This window comes from Phyllobates terribilis, unplaced genomic scaffold (genome assembly GCF_046119375.1).
Source record: "Phyllobates terribilis strain yellow unplaced genomic scaffold, ASM4611937v1 Scaffold_1__5_contigs__length_1240528914, whole genome shotgun sequence".
NCBI classification, from domain to species: domain Eukaryota; kingdom Metazoa; phylum Chordata; class Amphibia; order Anura; family Dendrobatidae; genus Phyllobates; species Phyllobates terribilis.
In genome coordinates, this window is record NW_027362761.1 from 582,258,440 (window position 1) to 582,282,903 (window position 24,464).

At 41.7% G+C, this 24,464-nt stretch overlaps 1 protein-coding gene across 1 annotated transcript; it reads right to left on the reverse strand.

The window, feature by feature from the left end:
• Positions 1 to 639: 639 nt before the first annotated feature.
• Positions 640 to 23,839, reverse strand: PRLR (prolactin receptor). Its single transcript, XM_073681584.1, has 9 exons — positions 23,472 to 23,839; positions 11,176 to 11,289; positions 9,865 to 9,997; positions 8,614 to 8,783; positions 6,371 to 6,540; positions 6,046 to 6,187; positions 5,836 to 5,935; positions 4,487 to 4,556; positions 640 to 3,221 (listed from the first exon to the last, which is right to left on the reverse strand). The coding sequence occupies exons 2-9, from the start codon at positions 11,237 to 11,239 to the stop codon at positions 2,226 to 2,228; spliced, it is 1,845 nt and encodes a 614-aa protein (XP_073537685.1). The 5' UTR covers positions 11,240 to 11,289; positions 23,472 to 23,839; the 3' UTR covers positions 640 to 2,225.
• Between the last annotated feature and the right edge of the window lie 625 nt (positions 23,840 to 24,464).

The following is a 24,464-nucleotide window of genomic DNA, read 5'->3' on the forward strand; positions in this document are numbered from 1 at the left end:
AAGACATCGTTTTTTTTGCAGGTTAATGTGATAAGGGCCCCTGATAAAGGGCTCTATGAAATGAGTAATAAAGAGGTTAAAGAGCATGTCCTCTTAGGGCTTATAGGTATAATGAGGCAGGGTGCAAACTGTCCGATCCCTTTAAGAAAAAAAAACATGTAAAAGAATACAGGTTACAGCCTGAGTATCATCATCATTATAGATGATAGAATATAATCTGAGATTGTGCTGGGACTTCCTGCTGTGAGAGAGGGAGATAGAGCCAACAGACTGCAAAAATACCTGATGCTGCTGCATAGAACTTACTATACATTAACTCTTCAATACCTACATGTTGAAAACATCTATTGGGAGTAATCACCTTTAAACTCTGAATTAAACTTTTTTTTTTTCCTGTTTGTCCAAAATAAAATGTGAGAACTTTATTTAAAAGTGCATGAACCAATGGAGGCAGATATAAATTTGACTGTTATTCCTCATTGTACTAAAAATAGGAGGAGATGAAACTAGGGTTTGAAAAGGAAAAAGTTGTTGATGTCTGCCGAAACAAAAATAAAAAATAAAAAAAAGAAATTTACAAATCCCTGCAGTACCTTCTTACGACCAACAGATGTCACTACTGCTTAATGTTGACTCAAGTCAGGAGTAATACACAATTTATGGCATGCTGGAAAGAGCAATTCTGCAAATTCCAAATCTCTTTAACATGCAGATTAAAAGTTGACATTATAATGCAAAAACAAAACAAAACACAATATAAAACATCCTTGAGTTGGCTGTCAAGTAGGACACGGAAAATAAAGTTACACTTAATATTCTACATCTTATAAAAAATAATTCTGTTAATACATCTAGCTGGTAGTTTCAATGCATGTCGTGATTTAGAAGGTTTAAGAATAAACTATATATTTAGAGCACTTAAAAGAATACGGGTAAGAGCCTGAGTATCATTGACATTCTGGAACATTCCATCACAGCACACCCTGCTTTACTGTATGAGACAGTCATTGCAAATGAACATTCCCTTTAAGCTCCATTTACGGAAGATGGGAATTGCTAATTAATAAAACAATATGCAAGAGTCATTACTGAAAACCGATCAGATAACAGCTTTTATCGGACAGTGCCCATACACCTTCATTCCCCGTGATCTCCCCGTACAAATGCACGCTCAGTTTGGCCGAGTGTGCTTGTATTTCTACTAGGGAGAAGGGAATGAGCCTCTGCCTGACTCCTCTCTGTCGGTGGATTATCCATGTTGATAAAAAAAAAAAAAGGATCAGGCTACGAAATTCAATATGCCCAATCCTTACCCTAAGCCATCTGTCCGGCCAGACATGGGAGGCCTCTGTCTACATAAAATAGTTGGCCGTTACTTCCAAAATCAGTGGGTTTGGCAAAGCTTGCACCTTAAAAAAAAAAAATGGTCTGACCAGTCAATTATATGTGTAAGGGGGTGTGCCGATTCCTCCCTTTCAGATGATGTCAGGAGAAAGAAAGATTGGGCATGTTGAATTCCAACATGTCCGATCCTTTAGTCTCTCGAGAGCTAAGCTGCTGCAAGAAACATTTGGCATATTCACCTCTCCCCGTCGAGAACTAACAAATGCTCAACCAAACTAAGAGTGTAGGTGTTAAGAGAGATTTTGGAGGAATATCTGACCAAAAAAGGACAACCAATCCTACGGCGGCAAATCCAATTCCGCCAACCCAAAGTGAACAGTGCGGTTGTGTCGGCACCCATGGACTTATGACATATATCTGATCTGGTTTTTATGGGAGTGTGTATATTGCAAAACATAAAGTGACAAAAGTACAAGGTAGTAAAAAAAAAAAAAGGTAAAAAAGAGAACATTCAAAGAGGCAGAAAACAAAATCTCATAAAACAATTTGTTCTGCCTTGGACTAGTGGAGATAGGATTAACCTTATGGTCAAAGCAGGAAAACACCGTGTAACAGCTAGACGTACATCTCACGACCTGGAGGTTCACTTCTCGGACTCCACATTACCCAATAGTCCAATAAGGAGTAGACAACTCAACGATTAGCTCCCGTCTACCTCCGGTATGGGTGGCCCATCACTCAGCCCATACCAAAACTAATGACATCACTGAAGCTGAAGGGAATAAAGTGACTGTGTGAAGTTCCTGGTGAGCTGAAGATTGCTTGAGCCATAACTTGGCCATCTCCGCCATGTGTAAGAGTGTGGTTCTCCTCCAATGGGATCAGGGCAAAAAGCTTGATGGGTCCAAGTAACCCATTCCAAGATTCTTAATCTCACCTTCATTTACAAGAGGTTTTATGAAGCCCATCAGCTTCTCAGCTTGGCTTTGCTGTGGTTTTTGAGTTAATTCCTTCATGATATCACCACCACTTACTTGAGGCTCGAGAGTTTGCATTAACACTAACGCATTGTCGGCCTCCACCCTTTCCACCTTTGAATATTCCTGGTTTGGAACCAGTATAGAATATTGGTCCGTTCTCACATTTTCTTTGTGTTTTGGTATTAACGCAAGCGCACTGTTTTGGTTCATTTTGTGGACTTCGACATAGTCCATCGCTGGAGGAGCCATGAAGGGCATCTTCTCGTTGAGTAACAAGTTCAACATGTCGGCCTCAACACCCTTGGAATGCAAATCTCCCAAGTCATTCTGTTGATCCGAGTTCTTATTATCGATGTTCTCAATTGTTCGGAAGTACATGGGTTGCCTCTTATCATCCGTTGGCATTGCAAATTTCGACATGTTGGCATTCATCATCCCAAGCGCCAACTTACAGACATCTGTGACATTGTGATAATTGGATTTTGGCAACTGGTTGCTGGATACTTTGCCATCTGACCAACTGCATGATTTGTTATCATTAATATTTGAAGCTATGGGGTCCAAGGGTTTGTTTTCTGAGGGCCAAAGAGATCTTGGTGCCGAAAGGTCATGGACACCGTTCTGGATGCTTTCAAAACCCTGTGATGGGACTCTTTGGTCTTTATTTCCTTCGTAGGGAGCGAAGGGGCTATCGCAGCTTCCACGGCCGGAATCATTATCTGTATCCACAGGGGAAACTTTCATATGTTGGCTCTGAGATTCTCTTTCAGGACTGGAGATGAGGTGCTCTTTGCTGTCGTCGACCTCTAAAAATTCCACCAGAAGGTCTTCATAGTCCGAGGTTGGAGGGAATCCTTGGCAGCCAAGAGCAACCAGAAAGTCTTCAGATTTTCCACTCTGGTAAGGAGAAAAAGTTATTTTTTAAAAGGTCAAAACAACTAAAAAAGTTACACACACAAGGTGGTGTTGGATTGAGCATGTTGTTTTGAACATGCTTAATCCTCTTATTCTCATGGGAGACGTTGGGCTGGGAGGAATAGCTGTTGGCCAAAAGAGCAATAGACCAACAGCTTTCTAAAGTCTATGACCACTCTTAGACCATAAATGCATCTGAAGACCTCATTGTCCACAGCCAGTCCAAATAGTGGTACCCCCCCCCCCCCCCTTACTGTCAGCAGCTGGATAAGACTGGAGGGGGCATCTTGGAAAAAAGTTTGGTAGGACCAGTATCTCACATCACCAAACTACCACACAACCTCTTGAAACAATATATTGGTTTGGTGGCCTTCTGACCCTCTCCACTGAAGTGTAAGGGAGTAGATAGCTGATCTAATTACTATTTTGGAAGGCAATGTCAGACTAATGTTTATGGTGGTGTTAGATTGGGCTGATTTCAGCATGCTGAATCCTCTTATTCTCATGGGAGAATTTGGGCTGGGAGGAATAGCCGTTGGCCGAACGTTCACTGGGCCAATAGCTTTCTAAAGTCTATGACCACTTTTAGACCATAGATGTTTCTGAAGACCTCATTGTCCTCAGACAGTCCAAACCGTGGTATCCTCTTATTGTGAGCAGCTGAACAAGTATTAGTGGTGCCATCTTGGAAAAAAAAATTTGGTGGGGCCAGGATCTCACATCTGGCCGTCATATCACCAATCTACCACACAACCTCTCGAAACAACATTTGGGTTTGGCCTTCTGATCCCCTTCACAGAAGTTTAAGGGAGTACAGCTGATCTAATGACTCCCTTCGGGTTCAATGAGAAAAGTTACTTGATTGCCTGGCCCCTTTCAGGGTTGAATAGAATCGACAAACATCTACAAGGGGAATGATGGAGCTAAGACAACTGATTAAGGTGGGATTTGAAGAACCAGAACAGAAGAACTGGACTACACAGGGACCATAGGTGTTGAAGGTCCATTAGGTCACCTGTCATTCCTGCCTTGTCTGAATTGACCTTATAGTCAAGTATGTTCATATCATAGACGTTGCAGCTAGCCTGGATCTCCGTTCTGGAAGACCCCAAAACCCTTCTCTAAACCTAAAGTGGACTCCTTCGCTCTATAGCCACCACAAAGCCAGAAAGGGACTGAATAAATACATAGAATAGCTTATGATGTTTATCGTTGGAAATAAAGTAAAAAAAAAAAGCCACTTTTACCTTAAGTAGTTGGGTATCAAATCCCATAATTTTTGGTCCAGGAACCGGAGGACATATACAGGACAACCAACTATTGCAAATAACAAAAAAAATAATAAAAAATAGACATGATTGTTTAAAAGATTGCATTAGCATAAAATCTATATTGAATATCATTCTAAAGGTTATATTCCCTGGTGTCTAGTGGGAGCCATTTTTGTAGCTCTAAGTGGATAGTGAGGGATTGAGGGGTTAGGTATTTATATATTCAATTAGTTTAATTTTTCCATGGTGACACAACAGCGAGTTCAATGATTAAAGTCTGCACTCTATTATATTCCCTGGTGGCCAGTGGGTAAGAAAGTAAAATTCTGTGTTTTCTATGGGGTAGGTACAATTCCCTGGTGTCTAGAGGTTTTTTTTTTTTCCTGAAAACAAGTTAAAGGAGAAAGTTTATTAATAATTAGGGAATGCACTCTATAACACTCCCTGGTGTCCTGGGGCTATGAAGATACTATTTAGTGGTTTCAAGTTGGTAGGTAGGAAGCTGGTGGAAAGTATAATTCCCTGGTGCCTAGTTGGTAGTGAGGGAGATGAGGATAATATTCCTTGGTATTTGCTTCACGGTGACGGAGATGAGGGTAACAAATCCAGTTATCTAGTGGGAAGTACTTTTCTGTGGTTTCCAGTTGGTACTAAAGAACATGGGGTAGATTATATTCCCTGGTGTCTCGATGGTGGTGGTAACACTACATGGCACCGAGTTGAGAAGGAAAATAAATTAGTTATATTCCCTGGTGTCCGGTGGGATGGAAAGTAATGTCCTGTGATGCTGGGGGGGGGGGGGGCAGAGAGGACAGTGGAGACATATAATGTTCCTTGGTGGGTGGGCAGATAAATGAGGGTAATATACTCTATCATTTGATTGAAATGCCAAATACATTAAAAAGGAAAAGGTTAAAGTTATATGCCCTGGTGTCCAGGATGGAAAGTAATTACTATGGTTCCTAGATGGTAGAAAAGCCAGTAAAGATATACAATATTCCTTGGTGTTTAGTGGGAAGATATACCCCATCATCTAGCCTGTGATTCAGGATAGAATTTTAGGTATATTCCCTGGTGGTCAGTAGTTAGGGAACGTTATACATTATTGTAGCTTCCTCTAGGGATCGTGTGGGAACAGATTCTTCTTTCATGGTGTCCGGCGGGTTGTTCAGTTGACATAGGAAATACTTCTCTACGATTCAGGATAGAGTTTGGATATGTTCCCTGGTGGTCAGTGGTTTGGGAGATTCTTATTTCATGGTGATCGATGGTTTGTTCCAAATATACATCATTTATTGGTCTGAACATTGGCAGCTCTTACTTACTTGCATCTTTTCAAGGTCATTGTCCAGATCATAATCAAGCAGATGATGACGGCCAACACCGCGACCGACACCCAGAGCGTCAGATCCTGTTTCTTTGTGACTGGTGGAGAAATAATGTCATTTATGGATCAATAATTGAATGGATTGTGTAGGACTAAGTCACAAAACTCCACCCAGCTCTAGAGGCTATAACATACAGTCCAGTCATACCTGCAGGGATTTGAGCATATCCCTCCTCGCCCCATTCGCTCCATTTTCCGGTATCGGCTTTGCACCGCACTTGGACGATGTAATTTTTTCCTGGGGTTAAGCTAAAAACCTTCAACTTGGTTTGTTGTTCAACCCGATGTTCCTAAAATGGGAGAAAATAAAAAAAAAAAATGAGGAAATCTTAAAAAAAAAATGAGAAGATATTTGCAATCATACAATGATGCAAAAAGTTAGAAAGTTGATTCCACCAATGGAGGCAGAAGACAAGAAAATGACAATCCGGGACGAGCCCCCCAAGATTTCCAGAGATGGAGCCCTTCCTTACCTCCCAGGTTTGCTTTTTCTCCTCTCGAAAGCGCACTTCGTACTCTATTGTCATCCATCCCATTTTGATGTCGGCCATCTCTGGTGGGTTCCATTTTACCATCAGATAGGGCACGCTGGATTCGTTACCCTCGTAGTAGAAGGACAGGTTTTTTGGAGGGTAGGGTTGCACTAAATTAGGAAACAAAATAGCTGAAAGTTTTTTTCTTTCATGATGGATTCGGTTTTATTTTTGTATCATTTGTTATAGAATTTTTCACTTTTTATTTTTACTTTTTAAACTCTAAGTGGAAATAATGTGAAACTTTTTGGGTGCAAGTTCCTAATCTGTAACACCCTGCCAACCCACCATGTATCCCTAAGAATACTAGATGTCGTCTTATGTGGCAGAAGGCTACTGTTACGGTTTTCTAGATTCTTGGATTATTTCTATTCCTTGTGGACTATTGCAGTTACCATTGTCTAAAGTTTGGTTAAAGGGATTTTCCACTTTTAGATAAGTGGACCCCAACCAATCAGATAGTACTCACCCTTCCTTTTTCCACCTCAGGCTCCTCGCTGCTGCCTAAAGCCCCCGTCTCACATAGCGAGATCGCTGCTGTGTCACGGTTTTGGTGACTCACCAGCGACCTCACCAGCGATGTCGCTATGTGTGACAGCGATCAGGCCCCTGCTGTGAGGTCGCTGATCGCTGCAAAGTGTCCTGGACCATTTTTTGGTCGTTGCCCTCCCGCTGGTCAGCGCACATCGCTGTGTGTGACCAGAGGGAGCAGCGATCAGGCTGGTAACCATGATAAACAGCGGGTTACTAGGGGCACACGCGCACCTAGTAACCCATTGTTTATCATTGTTATGAGCCTGCTAAAGTGAGCGGGAGGTTACCGCTCTCTGTAGCAGAGTGGTAACCATGATAAACAACGGGTTACTAGGTGCGCGTGTGTCCCTAGTAACCCGATGTTTACCATAGTTACCAGCCTGCTCCTGCTTCAGGAGCAGGCTGGTAACCAGGAGCAGGACATCGTGGAAAGATTCTTTCCACGATATCGCTGCTCCCCTGATCGTTGGTGAGCCTGCCTGTTTGACAGCTCACCAGCGACCACACAGCGACGCAGCAACGATCCCTGACAGGTCGTATCGTTGTCGGGATCGTTGCAGCGTCGCTAAGTGTGACGGGGCCTTAAGAGTCTGTGCTTTGGCTGCAGCAGTCATGTCATAACTACAGGGGGCATCACTGAGCTCAGCGGCTCTGCTGTTGTCGACGCGTACTGTAGTCATGAATCACCACCGCAGCCAAAACACAAATACTAGGGCAGTGGCGGGGAGCCGGCATGGATTAGTGTGAATATCTCTATTTCATTTTTAGACTACTATCTGATTAGATGAGATCCACTTTTCTAAAAGTGGAAAAAAACCTTTAAAAAAAGGACTGGCCAAAAGTGACCAGTTTTTTCTTTTATTTTCTTCCTGATGCACCCCTGAGTATTCAGTTTTTGTTTTTTCTTAAATCGGCCATACTATCCCAGAGATATGGGTGTTTTTATATAGTGTCTCACAGGATCCTCGGGGGCGTGACTGTAGACTGCTTTGCATAATTACCATACGAGCCACGCCCCTTAGTAAATACCACAAAAATTTTCACTACATGAAAAAAAGCCCAATATCTCTAAAACCATAAGGCCGATTTAAGCGAAACAAAAAGCAAAATACTCAGAGGAGCGGGGAGAATAAAATAAGACCAAAACTGGCCACTTTAAAACTGGTGTCAGATACTCTTTAAAACTGAACAGACCATCTCCAGCAGATCACCGGTGATCATTTGTTCAGTCACATGACCCCCCAGATAAACAAGTGTATGTGTCAGGTTAACAATTCTTACTATATAAAAAGAGCAGAGAATGTTCTCTAAGCCAAATGTGTACAGGTCCAAGGGTGCGCTACTCAAGATTTACAACTGCTGGTAAAGTCATTCTAAAAATGCAGATAAATATAACAGGGACGTATTTATAGAATCCACGGTATAAGTATACACAAGCCATATAGGATTGTACAGATCAGCGTTTAAGCTCTGGCCTATTTAAAGGGCGTATAGATACAAGATGATGGCTCAAGGACAGCTGTCATATCTGTACAGGGAAAGATAAAGAGCATATGCTACAAGGAACAACTATCTGCCCCCTATAATATTAGCTAGATACATATAAGATAGATAGATAATAGATGATAGATGATAGATGGATCTCTTACCTATGTCAACTATTTCAAAGTCAAATACTTTAGACACGTTCCATCCAAGAGCATTGGAGGCATTAACAACGACAAAGTAATACATCCAGATGGAGGAATGCGCTTTACTGAAGTAGCAGGAGTTTGGCCCTGAAGTTTGATAATCTGGACACTCAACCTGTGTTTTATTTCTGCGTTGAAAATATAAAATCAAATTTACATGTTAAACGCTGCAGCACAAGCAAAACACAGAATATAACTACTATAATACTGCCCCTATGTACAAGAATATAACTACTATAATACTGCTCCCCATGTACAAGAATATAACTACTATAATACTGCCCCTATGTACAAGAATATAACTACTATAATACTGCCTCCTATGTACAAGAATATAACTACTATAATACTGCCCCTATGTACAAGAATATAACTACTATAATACTGCTCCCCATGTACAAGAATATAACTACTATAATACTGCCCCTATGTACAAGAATATAACTACTATAATACTGCTCCCCATGTACAAGAATATAACTACTATAATACTGTCCCCTATGTACAAGAATATAACTACTATAATACTGTCCCCTATGTACAAGAATATAACTACTATAATACTGCCCCATATGTACAAGAATATAACTACTATAATACTGCCCCTATGTACAAGAATATAACTACTATAATACTGCCCCTATGTACAAGAATATAACTACTATAATACTGCTCCTATGTACAAGAATATAACTACTATAATACTGCCCCCTATGTACAAGAATATAACTACTATAATACTGCCCCCTATGTACAAGAATATAACTACTATAATACTGCCCCCTATGTACAAGAATATAACTACTATAATACTGCCCCCTATGTACAAGAATATAACTACTATAATACTGTCCTCTATGTACAAGAATATAACTACTATAATACTACTCCTATGTATAAGAATATAACTACTATAATACTGCCCCCTATGTACAAGAATATAACTACTATAATACTACTCCTATGTACAAGAATATAACTACTATAATACTGCTCCTATGTACAAGAATATAACTACTATAATACCCCCCTATGTACAAGAATATAACTACTATAATACTGCCCCCTATGTACAAGAATATAACTACTATAATGCTGCCCCTATGTACAAGAATATAACTACTATAATACTGCCCCCTATGTACAAGAATATAACTACTATAATACTGCCCCCTATGGATGGAATATATAACTGCTCATCCGTCTTACTTTTCTGTCCAGTACAGCAGAGTGTAGTTGGTCGGGATTCCACTATCAGACCCGGGTTTCCACCAACAGGCGAAAGTTTCCTTCTCGTAGGATCGGCAGTGGCTGACACTTGGTTCTCCGGGTGGGGAGTTCGCTGTAAGGAATTTGGATGAAATCAAGTCATGTTCCTCGGCATCTTCTCCTTGTGACTACCAGAGGTTACTTAGACTCACAATCCATATGCCGGACGTCTCACCTATCGCACACTGCTCACTTGCATTTTCCCATAGAGCATTATTACCAATAAGACTCCATAGTCAACTTTTCTCCTTAAAGGGAACGACTTACCCCCCTCCCAAAATGTGGCTTCCTATAACTAGCGATGAACTATTCAAAAGTTCAAAAAGTAGACAAAGACTTAACAAAGACCCCCAGATCGGCCATGAGGATAATGCAACACCGAAAGACAATGATCATTTGGAATTCTATGCATTTCTGATCATTATGTAACTAGAGTTAGAAAAAAAAAAAAAAAAAAAGGGAAAAATAATTTTAATGATGTTTCCGAAAAAGTTTCCTAAAGGGGCTGTGAAGTTTCACCTAACTTTTTCCAGCAGGTTCAGTTAGGTGTTAAAAAACAAATAAACTGAGACGTAATTTCCCTCCCCAGGTCCAGCGCTGTGCCTCCTCAGCTGTCCTGATCTCTGTTGATGGGCTGCAGTGGGGACGTCATGTGCACAGCACTGCAGCCAATCACTCAGCTCGGTAGCTCTGCACAAGACGTTGAGCTCAGCGACTGACTGCAGCGCTGTCGTTACTGAAGCTTAACTTCAGAGATTGAGGAAGCGGTTGAGACTCAACGCTGGACCCGGGGAGGGCAAGTGAATAAAGTTTCTTTGTTTTTTGAGCTTGCAGGGAAAAGTTAGGTGAACTTGTACAAACCCTTTAAATTTTATTAAATTTCATTTTTGAAAAGTTAAATAAAATTAATTTAAGAGATATAAAAACTTTATAAAATTGTGTTTACCTTAAAAAAAAATACCAATAGTAACTTTAACTTACCCCAAAACTCCTTATATGGTAAAAACAAAACAAAAAAACTATACTTATTTATACCAACCCAAAGAATAAAGTGAACATGTTATTTATATCATATGGTAAAAAAAAAGCAATAAAAAAATGTAAAAATAATAACTTTTGGATTTGCTCTTTATTTATTTAATGTCTATTGTATCAAGCAGCTGAAAAAAAATATTCTAGGTTTTTAAAGGGTTAAGAAGGATGACAGTTTTTTCAGCATTTTTTTTTTCTATTTTTTTGCAAAGTACTTACCATTCAAAACTGTTGCCATAATTAAAAGTGGAACCAGCAGCGTACAGACCACCTTCTGCAGCATTATGGCTGCTGGTTTTAAGTCTTGTTCAAAAGTGGACGATTAAGCATTCACTAAAAGAGAAAAATAATATAAATGTGTTAAAAAAAAAAAATTTAAATAAAAAGTTTTAAGTACATTCGCTACATTAAAACGGTAAATTCGGGTGTCATACCTTAGTCCACCTACAGATGTCAGCGCTGTTACTAATGTCCACTATCATGACTGCATATAAAACTTGGAAACAGTGACCTCTAGTGGCAATAACTTTAAAACACAGAAAATAGTGTTTTCTGCTACCGGTAGTACACCCCCTCTGGGATCACTGGTGCAGTAATTAATTCCATGGATGTATTTTAGCCATGTGGGATACTCATGGTGATCAGGTTACAGTATTATGTTACCTGAAAATGCATTATAGGACCATATCTGGCCCGGCAGCCGTGTTCTTCCTACTTATTTCTATGGGAGTTCAGAAATATCTCGGGACGCTTGTTTCTGTAGCTCTCATAGAAATTAATGGAGAGTCAAATACCTGAAGCGCCACTACCCCGTCCAATCCCCACCACATATCAGAGAAATCTGCATTTTGTTCTCCACTTATGAGCCACTTCTAATCTCCTCTTAACTCCTAATTCACTCTGAAAAAACGGCTAAAATCCATCTTGGCCAAAACAAGATGGACTGTGAGATCACTGAGAGATCAGATTACAGCTGCCTATTAAAGTCTATGGATAGGGGGGGCGCAGAGTGAGAAAGAGGCACAGACATAGACTTGTGCTGCTGTTTTATAGTAGGTATCTTATATCACTGGATTCACAGATACATTGCTCAGAACTGCTGTGCAATGACTGACTCCCATACTGCTGCTGCTTTCTAGTAAGTGTTTTATCTCACCAAGGTGCTGCATTCACAGCTACACTGCTCAGAAATGCTGTATCATGACCATATTCATGCAAATGATGCTTTCTAGTAGAGGTTTATTTCACCCCAGAGCTGGATATTTACAGCTACAATGCTCAGTATGGCTGTATAATGACTCCCATGCTGATGTTTTCTAGTAAGTGTTTTCTCTCACCTAGATCCTGAATTCACAGCTATACTGCCCAGAAATGCGGTATCATGACCATGTTCACGCTGCTGCTTTCTAGTAGAGATTTAATTCACCCCAGAGCTGGATTTACATCTACAGTCATGGCCAAAAGTTTTGAGAAGGACACCAAAATTATATTTTCACATGATCTGCTGGCCTCTGGTTTTTATTAGTGTTTGTCTGATGTTTATATCACATACAGAAATATACTTGCAATCATATTATGAGTACCAATAGGTTATATTGACAGTTAGAATGAGTTACTGCAGCAAGTCAATATTTGCAGTGTTGCCCCTTCTTCTTCAAGACCTCTGTAATTCTCCCTGGCATGCTCTCAATCAACTTTTGGACCAAATCCTGACTGATAGCAGTCCATTCTTGCATAATCAATGCTTGCATTTTGCCAGAATTTGTTGGTTTTTGTTTGTCCACCCGTCTCTTGATGATTGAGCACAAGTTCTCAATGGGATTAAGATCTGGGGAGTTTCCAGGCCATGGACCCAAAATCTCTGTTTTGTTCCATAAGCCATTTAGTTATCACCTTTGCTTTATGGCAAGGTGCTCCATCATGCTGGAAAAGGAATTGTTGGGCGCCAAACTGCTCTTGGACGGTTGGGAGAAGTTGCTCTTGGAGGACATTCTGGTACCATTCTTTATTCATGGCTGTGTTTTTAGGCAAGACTGTGAGTGAGCCGATTCCCTTGGCTGAGAAGCAACCCCACACATGAATGGTTTCAGGATGCTTTACAGTTGGCATGAGACAAGACTGGTGGTAGCGCTCACCTCTTCTTCTCCGAATAAGCTGTTTTCCAGATGTCCCAAACAATCGAAAAGGGGATTCATCAGAGAAAATGACTTTGCCCCAGTCCACAGCAGTCCACTCCCTGTACCTTTTGCAGAATATCAGTCGGTCGTTGATGTTTTTTCTGGAGAGAAGTGGCTTCTTTGCTGCCCTCCTTGAAACCAGCCCTTGCTCAAAGAGTCTCCGCCTCACAGTGCGTGCAGAAGCACTCACACCAGCCTGCTGCCATTCCTGAGCAAGCTCGGCACTGCTGGTAGTCCGATCCCGCAGCTGAAACAGTTTTAAGATACGGTCCTGGCGCTTGCTGGTCTTTCTTGGGCGCCCTGGAGCCTTTTTGACAACAATGGAAGCTCTCTCCTTGAAGTTCTTGATGATGCGATAGATTGTTGACTGAGGTGCAATCTTTGTAGCTGCGATACTCTTCCCTGTTAGGCCATTTTTGTGCAGTGCAATGATGGCTGCACGTGTTTCTTTAGAGATAACCATGGTTAACTGAAGAGAAACAATGATACCAAGAACCAGCCTCCTTTTAAAGTGTCCAGTGATGTCATTCTTACTTAATCATGACTGATTGATCGCCAGCACTGTCCTCATCAACACCCACACCTGTGTTAATGGATCAATCACTAAAACGATGTTAGCTGCTCCTTTTAAGGCAGGACTGCAATGATGTTGAAATGTGTTTTGGGGTTTAAAGTTCATTTTCTGGGCAAATATTGACTTTGCAAGTACAGTAATTGCTGTTAAGCTGATCACTCTTTGACATTCAGGAGTATATGCAAATTGCCATTACAAAAAATGAAGCAGTAAACTTTGGAAAAATTACTATTTGTCTCATTCTCAATACTTTTGGCCATGACTGTACACTGCTCAGTACTGCTGTAATATGTTTTCCATGCTGTTGCAGCCTCTGAACATGTGCCACATAGAGATAGAAGAGCAGGAATCCATCATGTCTGTGTGTGCTGGGCATGGGAGACATCATAGCAGCCAGTCTACACCCACCAGCTCAGAGACAACTGAAAAATCAGAGATAGAGGCTGCCGTGGGCAAAACTGGTGAGATATCGTGTTATTCTTCATGTACACAGATGACAGATTATTCTTATGAAGAGACAGGGACGCTTTAAGACTCTGCTGCCAGGAATGTGCTTAGTCTCATTCACCCAATGTATAAAAACACAATATATATATCCCCTATCCCCTATCCTTATTCTGTTCCTTTAAAAAGAAAGATTTGGTTCTGGAAACTCCAAAAAAAACGTAAACAAAAGAAAAGAATCCGTCATTCAGCGCAAGGTAAAACATGCGGATGGCGTCCTCCCGAGAGCCCCGGAATGTCCTCCAGTAACAAGACCAGGTCCTTATCCCAACCAATAACACCCCGGCCCGGGGATCAATCATCGCGGGACACAAACATGGCGCAATCATTAACCCTCAGCATGCCGTCTGGTTCGGTACTTTTTGACTTTGCGATTTCTTTGTAACTTCTCCTCTCTGCGGAATCTTCCCATTGACGATCTGTAGCCACATAGGGGCTTGTGATTGTGGGACACGGCGTCTTTTTTTTAGCAGAACCGCTGTGGGTGTATTTTATTATTTAACCGTTTTATTTTTGGGACGTGGAAACCTGCAGCAATTCTGACGTTGTTTTTTGAGTGTTTTGCTTTTTTTTTTTTGAGGTTCTATACAGTTACTACCATACCAAACTTATATATTGGGTTTCCACATTTTTTTTTCACTTTTGCAAAATTAAAACAATTGTAGAAAGTACCGAAATTTGTTCCTACGTCCCTTCGTTATTATTTTCCCGCCGTATGAGGACTTTTGCAGAAAGACTTGTAGTTTCCATTGGGATACATATTACTTCTTAATCCCTTTTTATTCTGATTTTTGAAACCATCAGAAGTCCTGTGACCTGTCTAGGCACTTGATGTTTTTGGTTGTCATTAAGATTTAAAAAGAGAAAACACAGTAGTTTAACAATAAATGGCTTCACCCAACCAATAACCATGAGTGGAGAAAAAGTTTTTTTTGTTATTCATATTCTCTGAAACAAGAAAGGAAAAATTCTGCCGGGGTATGTAAACTTTTGAGCACAACTGAATGTATTATCCAATAAAAGTAAAAAAAAAATGCTGCTTTATTTTTGTAGTATTTTTTTTCCTTAAAAAAAAAAAAAAAAAGTTGTTGTGAACACCAGGGGGCGCCATTGCACCAGTCAATGCAACAAAAACAAACTGCTATTCACACCCAGCACATACATGTAAATAAAGTTAAGCCGGATTACAGCAGTTTCTTTTTTAACACATTATGAGGGTTTGTATACAGAGACGCAGATGAGAACGGCCCGTCCTACAATCACCTCATTATTGTAGGACTGAAATCACAGAGTGCTATGGGTCCCAGTGCAGGACCAACATGGGACCCATAGGAAAAAGGTAATCTAGATTAGGCTAGTATGTACCTCAGGGTCATGTCCCTAAACTGTCCTAGATGGAGGTTTGCAAAACAGGAGCCCTCCATGATGTTGTATGTAAACACCTGCACATAATGTCCCTATGTTAAAACTGAACAATTACACTTAAGCAATCAAAATAATTCTATCTAGATATATAAATAGTGAGAATGTTTGTATATATAATGCCGTTTTTTCATATAGCTGCCAGCAGATAATACAATAAAGAAAGATATACGGTAATGTAATTAAGATCTGCAGATTATTGGGCACCGCCATGGGGTCATTAGAAAGCCCATGGCATTATATTACTTTTACGTACTGAAGACAATACTGCCAAACTTTTATGGTACAGTGGGTATCCATACAATAGAGCTCAATCAGGTATGGCCCAAATAATTAAATTAAACTTGTTTAGGCCAATCTATACCACAGGGTAATTCCCCCAATCTGTCCTACACAAGAGTTGCAACTCTGTTGTATGAAAGAGACTAAACTTAGTTTCTCCTATGAGAAGGACAATCAAATCCAAAGAGGATTTGTTTTCATGAATACATTGGCATAAAGGAGCTATGGGATTTGAAGTATTAAAAAGGTAGGTTTTCGAAAAAGTTCCTAAACTATCTCAACAGTGAAATAATGAGAATGTTGCAATGTCATATAGCTTCCAGCAGACTGTGCCATATGGAAGTGTAGAGGCATGTATACGCTGTAGTAATTATGATCTGAAGAGTATTGGGAAACGCTATGGGGTCAGTACTAGGCCCACGTATATATGTTTTAGCAGTATATTACCTATATGTAGTGCAGATAAACCCCTCTGAACTGGAGGGTAATGTGGAACTACATAGTTAAGGGGGTGTCCATACAATAGGGGTAGACCATGTAGGACCCAGAGGAAAAAGGGAATCTGGTTCAGCTTAGTCTACACCTTAGGACCATGACTCCCAATCTGCTTTAGGTGGGATTTTGCATACAGGGATGCTTCTCCGCACTATGCATGTACCTGCACACAACTGCCATTTGACAAAGCAAAACAAGGACAACCAGGAAGTATTGTCATGAGAAAATAGGAGTACATGACCTACATGCTTTGAAGTCAAGCACTGAAAATTTTGTGAAGAAAAGGTATCAAAAAAACTTCCTAAACCATATGGATAGTGAAAAAGATATGAGCGTTGGTGTATATAATGCAGTTTTCTCACATATCTGCCAGCAGACGGTGCCATATAGAAGTGTAGAAGGATATTGTGTGATAATTTGGATTTGCAGAGTATTGGGCACCGCTATGGGGTCAGAACTAAGCCCATGTACATGTATTCCAGTATATTACTTATATATGCTAAAGACAAATCCACTGAACATTGATGGCAATGTGGACTTAGACAGAAAGGCATCTATACTACAAAGGTAGACCACATATGGCCCATAGGAAGAAGGAAAGGTAGCTTAGGCTGGTAGATACCTAAAGCCCCCTATACATAATTGACCAACGTCGGTCGCACCCGCCTTTATCAACAGACTCTGATCACTGCAGCAGTTCTTTACTCCGGTCAATAAAGTGTATTATGCCTACCTCGGTCACATCCATATGTCCTAATAATATATACAGTGAAGACAAACCCTTTAAATCCTATATATATAGTACTGGAAATATAGAAACCAGTGACACCCATCAGCTCCCCGCAACAGGGAGGCAGGTTTATGACACCCAGCAAAAGGAAAAATAAAAACCAACTGATACAATGTATCATGTGGAGTGCAATCCTGGTGTCAGGCTCCGCCCCCTTGGAACCATAAAGAACACAATGTTGCAGTTTTCTCTGGAGTTCTCCTTTAAGAACAGAAAGTGATGAGTGTGCATACTCTACACAGCCGGAGGTATGTGAAGACTTTGTAGATTTCTCACTGTACAATTGATTGAAAAACTGCACCCATCATACGTCACTTAATAATGTAGGCGGCTGACACGACAAACACATTCATTATAACAGGGCTGAGCAGCGATGAAGGAGAACACAAACAACCCAAGGAACCGCAGCCGACTGTAGGGGCAGGTCCATTACAGAGCCGAGCTTGTGAGGAGCAGGTTGGACGACGTCAGATGTAGCAGAGCTGAGTTTGTTAGTTGTAGATTGTAGCAGAGCCGTCACATGCAGCAGAGTGAAGTTTGTCAGATGTAAGTGGTAGTAAAGCATCTGTCAGATGTGGCAGATTTAGGTTGTAGTAGACTTGTCATATGCAGCAGAGCTGAGATTGTCAGATGTAGATTGCAGCAGAGCTGTCAGATGCAGCAGAGCCGAGTTTGTTATATGTGGGGTAAAGTAGAGTTGTCAGATGCAGTAAAGTCGAGATTGACACATTCAGACCCTAGAGGAACTGGAAATGTAGTTGAGCTGAGTTTGATAGATTTAGATTGTAGCAGAGCCGTCACATGCAGCAGAGTTAAGTTTGTCAGATGTAAGTGGTAGTAAAGCATCTGTCAGATGTGGCAGATTTAGGTTGCAGTAGACTTGTCATATGCAGCAGAGCTGAGTTTGACAAATGCTCTCCTACCACTTACATCTGACACATGATGCAATAGAGCTGCAACATGCAGCAGAGCTGAGTTTGTCAGATGTAAGTTCTAGGAGAGATGTCAGATGCAGCAGAGTTGAGATTGTCCTGTTAGATATGGCAGGGAGCAATATGTCTGGTGTAGGTTATAGGGAAGCCACTGCATGCAGCGGAGCTGAATTTGTCAGTCGGATTAAGTAGAGCTGGATTTGCTACATGTAGTGTACAGGAGCGCCGTGAGATGTAGCAGAGCTGAGTATGTCATCTGACAAAACTGTAATCTGCATCTTAGAAAACTGCAGATCAGAGAACCTGAGAAATAGACAATGTGGCGCCGCACATCCGCACTGATGGAAAATACCCAACAGCAACCGCCAAAAACATCATTCATCCAGATTGTCAGCTGATTGCAAACATCATAGTTTTACATAGGACTGCGCCTAGGTTCATTAACCTAACAATTGTTGCAAAAAAACAATTTGGCTCTGCTACATCTGTAAATTGATCATTTCATTATGTTTGATTACAGCTGATAATTATACTATGGATGTCAAAACCGGAGGCGCGATTCATTGTTTGCGTCACTTTTCCTTCTATAACTTGTGATGTTCTTTTACGTTTCCTTCCTCAAAATTCTTCAAAATGGCTCAGACGGCTCATGAATTCTGCGCAAAATCAAAACCTTCTTTATTTTTCCCCTTTAACATTTTTTTGTAAAGTTGCAAAATCTTCGGTAGAATAAATCGTGGATAAAAAAATCAATCCAGAGTGATTTTGGCGCAGAAATAATATATATATATATATATTTTTCAATTTACAAGTTATGAATCAGATGCAAAAATCTGGAAAAATTGATCGCAGAAAATAGACTTAAAAAAAAAGTTAATTCAAGGAAGAATTTGGTGGAAATCAAAACCACCAAATGCAATAATGGATCAGGCTCAAAAACTTCTTCAGTTTTTTGAGAAGGAAGAATTTTTGGAGCAGAAACTCTCCAAATCCTCTTTCAAATCTCCGCAATGTTCACAAAGTTTCAGCTTCCACTCAATGACTCACTGAGCTTTTCGAGGAGTTTTTGGAGCGGAAACGCTCCAGATCTCAGAGCTCCTCCTAAACTTGGAGTTGCCGCTCAGTGGCTCTGTGCACATGGAGTCTTTTTGGAGAGGAAACTTACAAATCCTCTTCAAAAACTTGGGAGTTTCCGCTCAGTTTCTTTTCCAAAAACTCCTTGAAAAACTCATGACGCAAACAGACAGTTTCTGCTTCAAAAACTCTTCAAAAAGACTCAGTTTGGCCACAGACTTATTGTATTTTAGCAGCTATTAAAATCCAGACAGAAAATGGCAGAAAAACGCTGCGTCGGGGCAGAAAAACACTCGCAACCTTTTTTCTTTCTTTTCTCTACAACGTTGTTTCCATGTTTTTTTTTTTCTCCATTGTTTTCTTTTTGCGCAGAAATTCTGCAGCGTTTAACGCTCGACTCAAAGTAGATGTGATTTCATGAAAACTCCAGCAAAGACACGGCTGAACTCTGCGCTTTTGGTCCAGTCTTTTCTCCTATAGATTTCTATGTGTTTGTAAAAAAAAATGCAATTGTATTTTTCATGCAGAATTCCAGGATTTCTGCACTAAAAAACACACGCATAAAATCTGCATCAAAAATGCATAAAAAAAGGGAGACGATTGCCATTTTTTATATTTTGGGGCTGAAAAATATTGCAACTTTTTTTGCATTTGGAAACGTGACCTTATACTATAGAGAGGGCGTTTTCCAGGACATGCTGGGGGTTATAGTCTCACGACCACAGGTGAGTCCCACTGACAAGGGAACACTTGGGTTTCTTTATTGGGGCGTAGATTACATGCTGTTTTTAAAAGGGGGTGTCCATACTAATGTAGAAGAGCCGAGCTGGTCTTATTTTGAGGTTTAAATGGTCTTTTTTTTTTTCTTTAAAGAGTTAACCTCCTTGGATGGCATGAAAGCAAACCCCCCTCAGTGACAGTTTGGGGGCAAGATGCCCGTCACTCCCTCCCTGGCATCCAATAAGATGGTCAGCTGAAAGCCCCCCGAAGGCGCAAGGAACAGCTGAGCGCAAAAATTGCAGCTTGTATCGGTGCTAGACCACAATGGGCCACTGGGTGGCGCCAAAGACACTGGGATATTCTGCCTGCTGGGCTGAGGCCCGTTAACCCCTTCCTTCCCACAGGTGTGACATATTGTAAAGTAAGATATAAAGTTCCGCCAAAAGAAGGCGCAGACGACGAGACGTTCATTTTATGCTTTATTAAATTACTTTCCCCCCAAAACATCGACATTTAATACAAGTTCTGGATGGTCGATCGTCGGATATGACCCCGGATCTCTGCCGCAGAGCGTCGCCCTCTGATTAGCGCATCGCCCTGAAATAGAGACCTCTCTTCATAATTAATAGTTGCTTTGATACCGGCGAGTGGCGGATCCTGTCTGTTTACATTGCAGCGATGCCGCGGGGAACGAGACACCAGATTACTAGTCCTGTAGATTAAACTCTCAGATTAGTTTTATGGGTCAGGGAAAGACAAAAAAAAAAAATCTGGGGGTGCAGGGCTCTAATCCCAATCTCAGCGGTAAAAAATGTCAGTGCAGTCCTCTAATCCTAATCTTGTGTCACCAGATCACTAATCCTAGTCTGGAGCGGCAGACCCCTAATCCAAATCTGAGGGTACAGATCACTAATCCTAGTCTGGAGCTGAAGACCCCTATTCCAAATTTGAGGGTACAGAACACTAATCCTAGTCTGGAGCTGCAGATCCCTAATCCAAATCTGAGGGTACAGATCACTAATCCTAGTCTGGAGCTGAAGACCCCTAATCCAAATCAGAGGATACAGATCACTAATCCTAGTCTGAAGCTGAAGACCCCTAATCCAAATCTGAGGGTACAGATCACTAATCCTAATCTTGTGTCAGCAGAACACTAATCCTAGTCTGGAGCTGCAAACCCTTAATCCTAGTCTGGAGGTACAGACGCCTAATCCAAATCTGGCAGAGTACAGACTGCTAATCCTAATATAGATGTGCAGACCCCAAGACCCAATTTAGGGGGGTACAGACCATTAATCCTAGTCTGGAGTTGCAGACCCCCAATCTAGGGGGAGTAAAGATCACTAATCCTACTCGGAGCTGAAAACCCCTAATCCAAATCTGGCCAAGCACAGACTACTAATCCTAATATGGAGGTGCAGACCCCCAGTCGAGAGGAGTGCAGACCACTAATCCTAGTCTGGAGCTGCAGACCCCTAATTCTAATCTAGGGGAGTACAGACCCTAATCCAAATCTGGCGGAACAGACCCCTAATCCTAATATGGAGATGCAAACCCATAATCCTAGTCTGGAGCTGCAGACCCCTAATCCAGAACTAGGGGAGTACAGACTACTAATCCCATTATGGAGTTTCAGACCCCTAATCGAAATCTCGGGGTACAGACCTCCAATCTCAATTTAGGGGAGTATACATCGCTAATCCTAGTCTGGAGTTGCATACCCTAGGGGGTGAAGACCAATATTCATAATTTGGCCGTGCAAATCACCAATCCCAATTTTGGGATTAATCTGAAATTGAAGGGGTGTGAGCCACAAGTCCTCATCGGAGGATCAGAGCACTGCCCATAATCCGGGGATGCGGGTCACTAACTGAAACCTTAGCGCACGCTGCTAATCATAATATAGGGGTGCAATGCAGTAAATCTAATCTGAGGGGTGCACGTCATTAATCCCTATCAGAGGGTGCAGACAACTAATCAAAATCCGAGGGCACAAATGTTTAATCCCAAAGCACTTGGTCACTATCCTCAATCTAATGGGGGTGAGATATTTATCTCATTCTGGGGGTGCCGGTCACTGATTCCAGTTGGGTAGTACAGACAACTAATCCTAACCTGGGGGTCTGGATTACTAATCTTGAAAGTCACAGAGAGAGACCAACAATCCCGACCAGAGGTGTGAAAGCTGCTGATCACAACAAAAGAGGCACAGACTGGTAATCCCAGGAATTATGGACAGTCCGATCATCCTAATCTGAAAATTGCAGAACTCTCAAAACAGTAATCCCTGAAAAGGGCTCCAGATACCTAATCCTAATATGGAGGCGCAGGACACTCACCCCATTAAAGTGGTCCAGACTTCTATACCCCATGTGGGGGTTCAGGTCTCTAATCTTAGTCTGAGGGGTACAGACAGCTAATTGTAATCAGTAAAACACCACTAATCCCAATCCAGAGATGCAGACCCCTAATCCCAATCTAGGGGGCATTGGTCACTACAAACACATCCTAATAATCCGGGGAATCTCCGCAAGACTCATCTGTCTGCACATAAAGCGCCAGAATCAGGAACGTGGCGCAGATTAAACCGCGGCCGAATCCGACACAAAACGCGAGAAAATAAGAGGAAAATGTATGAAAATCGTCTCGTTGCTAAGTGACAAAATTATACAGTCCGTCCATCCGAGGAGGGGTAATCCCAGGCAGGAGGGGTAATCCCGGGCAGGAGGGGTAATCCCGGGCAGGAGGGGTAATCCCAGGCAGGAGGGGTAATCCCGGGCAGGAGGGGGAGAAGTTTTCTGCTTTCTACTCTTGTTACAATGTGTCAGTGTGTACAGACCCCTATATACCCCGAGACCCCTGTATCTATAGACCGGCTGTATATACAGGAACACAGAGATCAATCACAAGGAAAGGAAACTACTGAGAAACAAATGCACCAGATGTGTGTAATGTGTATATTATATATATATATATACACACACACTACATCTGCTTCTCAGGAGTTACCTTTCCTTGTGATTGATCTTATAATATATATATATATATATATATATATATATATATATATATATATATATATATAAATAAAAGATCAATAACAAGGAAAGGTAACTCCTGAGAAGCAGATGTAGTGTGTGTATAATATATATATATTTTTTTTATTTATTTATATATTTTATTACACACATATAGTACATGGGAAACTACATACACACTCACATGTACCAATATATATATATATACACATACACACACAGCATGTATGACACTTACGGTATATATACACACGCAACTACACACTCGTCCAGCATATATCTATATATAAATTATACAAACACAGTATATCCATATATTTTACACACACACAGTATATATGTATACACTACACACCCTCACATATATGGACGTACAATGTGATGTGACCTCCCATCTGATGCCTTACAGAGGAGCCTCGCACAGTCCTAACACAGCTCCGGCTCTGCTACATCTGCAGGGCGGTATACAGAGGGTATACATTATATATACCCAGCACACACTGTTACCTGTCGGCGGCAGCAGGGGGCATCCCTCCCCGAGTCTCCCCGCAGGATCCCGGGCTGTGTCCTGTCCTGGTTCCCCCATGTCCAGGCTGCAGGGATTTGTCGGGTACAGTCCGGGCGGAGGCTGCGGTGCCGGCGGTGCTCTCCCCTGCCCGGTGCCGGCGGTGCTCTCCCCTGCCCGGTGCCGGCGGTGCTCTCCCTGCCCGGTGCCGGCTCTCAGCTGCTCCCGGTCTCCTTATGTTTCGCCGCCGTCAGTTCTGCTGCGAGTGTCCCTGCCCCTGATGGGAGCGTCAGTGCTGGCAGCAAAGCCCGCGCCGCCCCCGGCTCCTCCCGTGTAATCCTCCACGGCGGGAGGAGATCCCTGACACACCGGGATTACAGCACAGGGGCTGAGCCTGCGGTTCTGGGGCTGAGCCTGCTGTCGGTGCCGGTTCTGGGGCATCCTCCTCCTCCTCCTCCTCCTCCTCCTCACCATTGCCTGTAGCTCTCTAGTCATCTCACTATACCGATGTAGCAGAGCTGATTGTGTCACTGTGTTCCTTTCTGTGCTCTCTGAGATAAAGCTGCAGTCCCATGTAAAGCTACAACATAAGACCTGACTCTATAGTGTAAAATGTAGTAGGTTTCCCTGCAGTCCTATGTAAAATCACAGATGATGTAGTGTGAAATGATGATGAGACAGACTCAGCCCTGCTACATCTACCTATCCTGACGCCTACAAACCCATTCTGTCCTGTACAGTTTGTCTGGATTTATTTTAAGTGAAGTCCTATGTAAACCACTCCAAATGTAGTGTGTATATTATAATCAGGCATGACAGATGACAAACTCAGCTCTGCAAAATGACTATATCTGTTCCTGCATAATGCTTCAAGACCTTATGCGCAGTCCTATGCAAAATCACAGCTGACATACTGTCATAATGGGAGATGTTTGAACTGCAGTCCCACGTAAACCACAAATAATATAGTGTTATGTCTCTTGTGCCCAAGGACA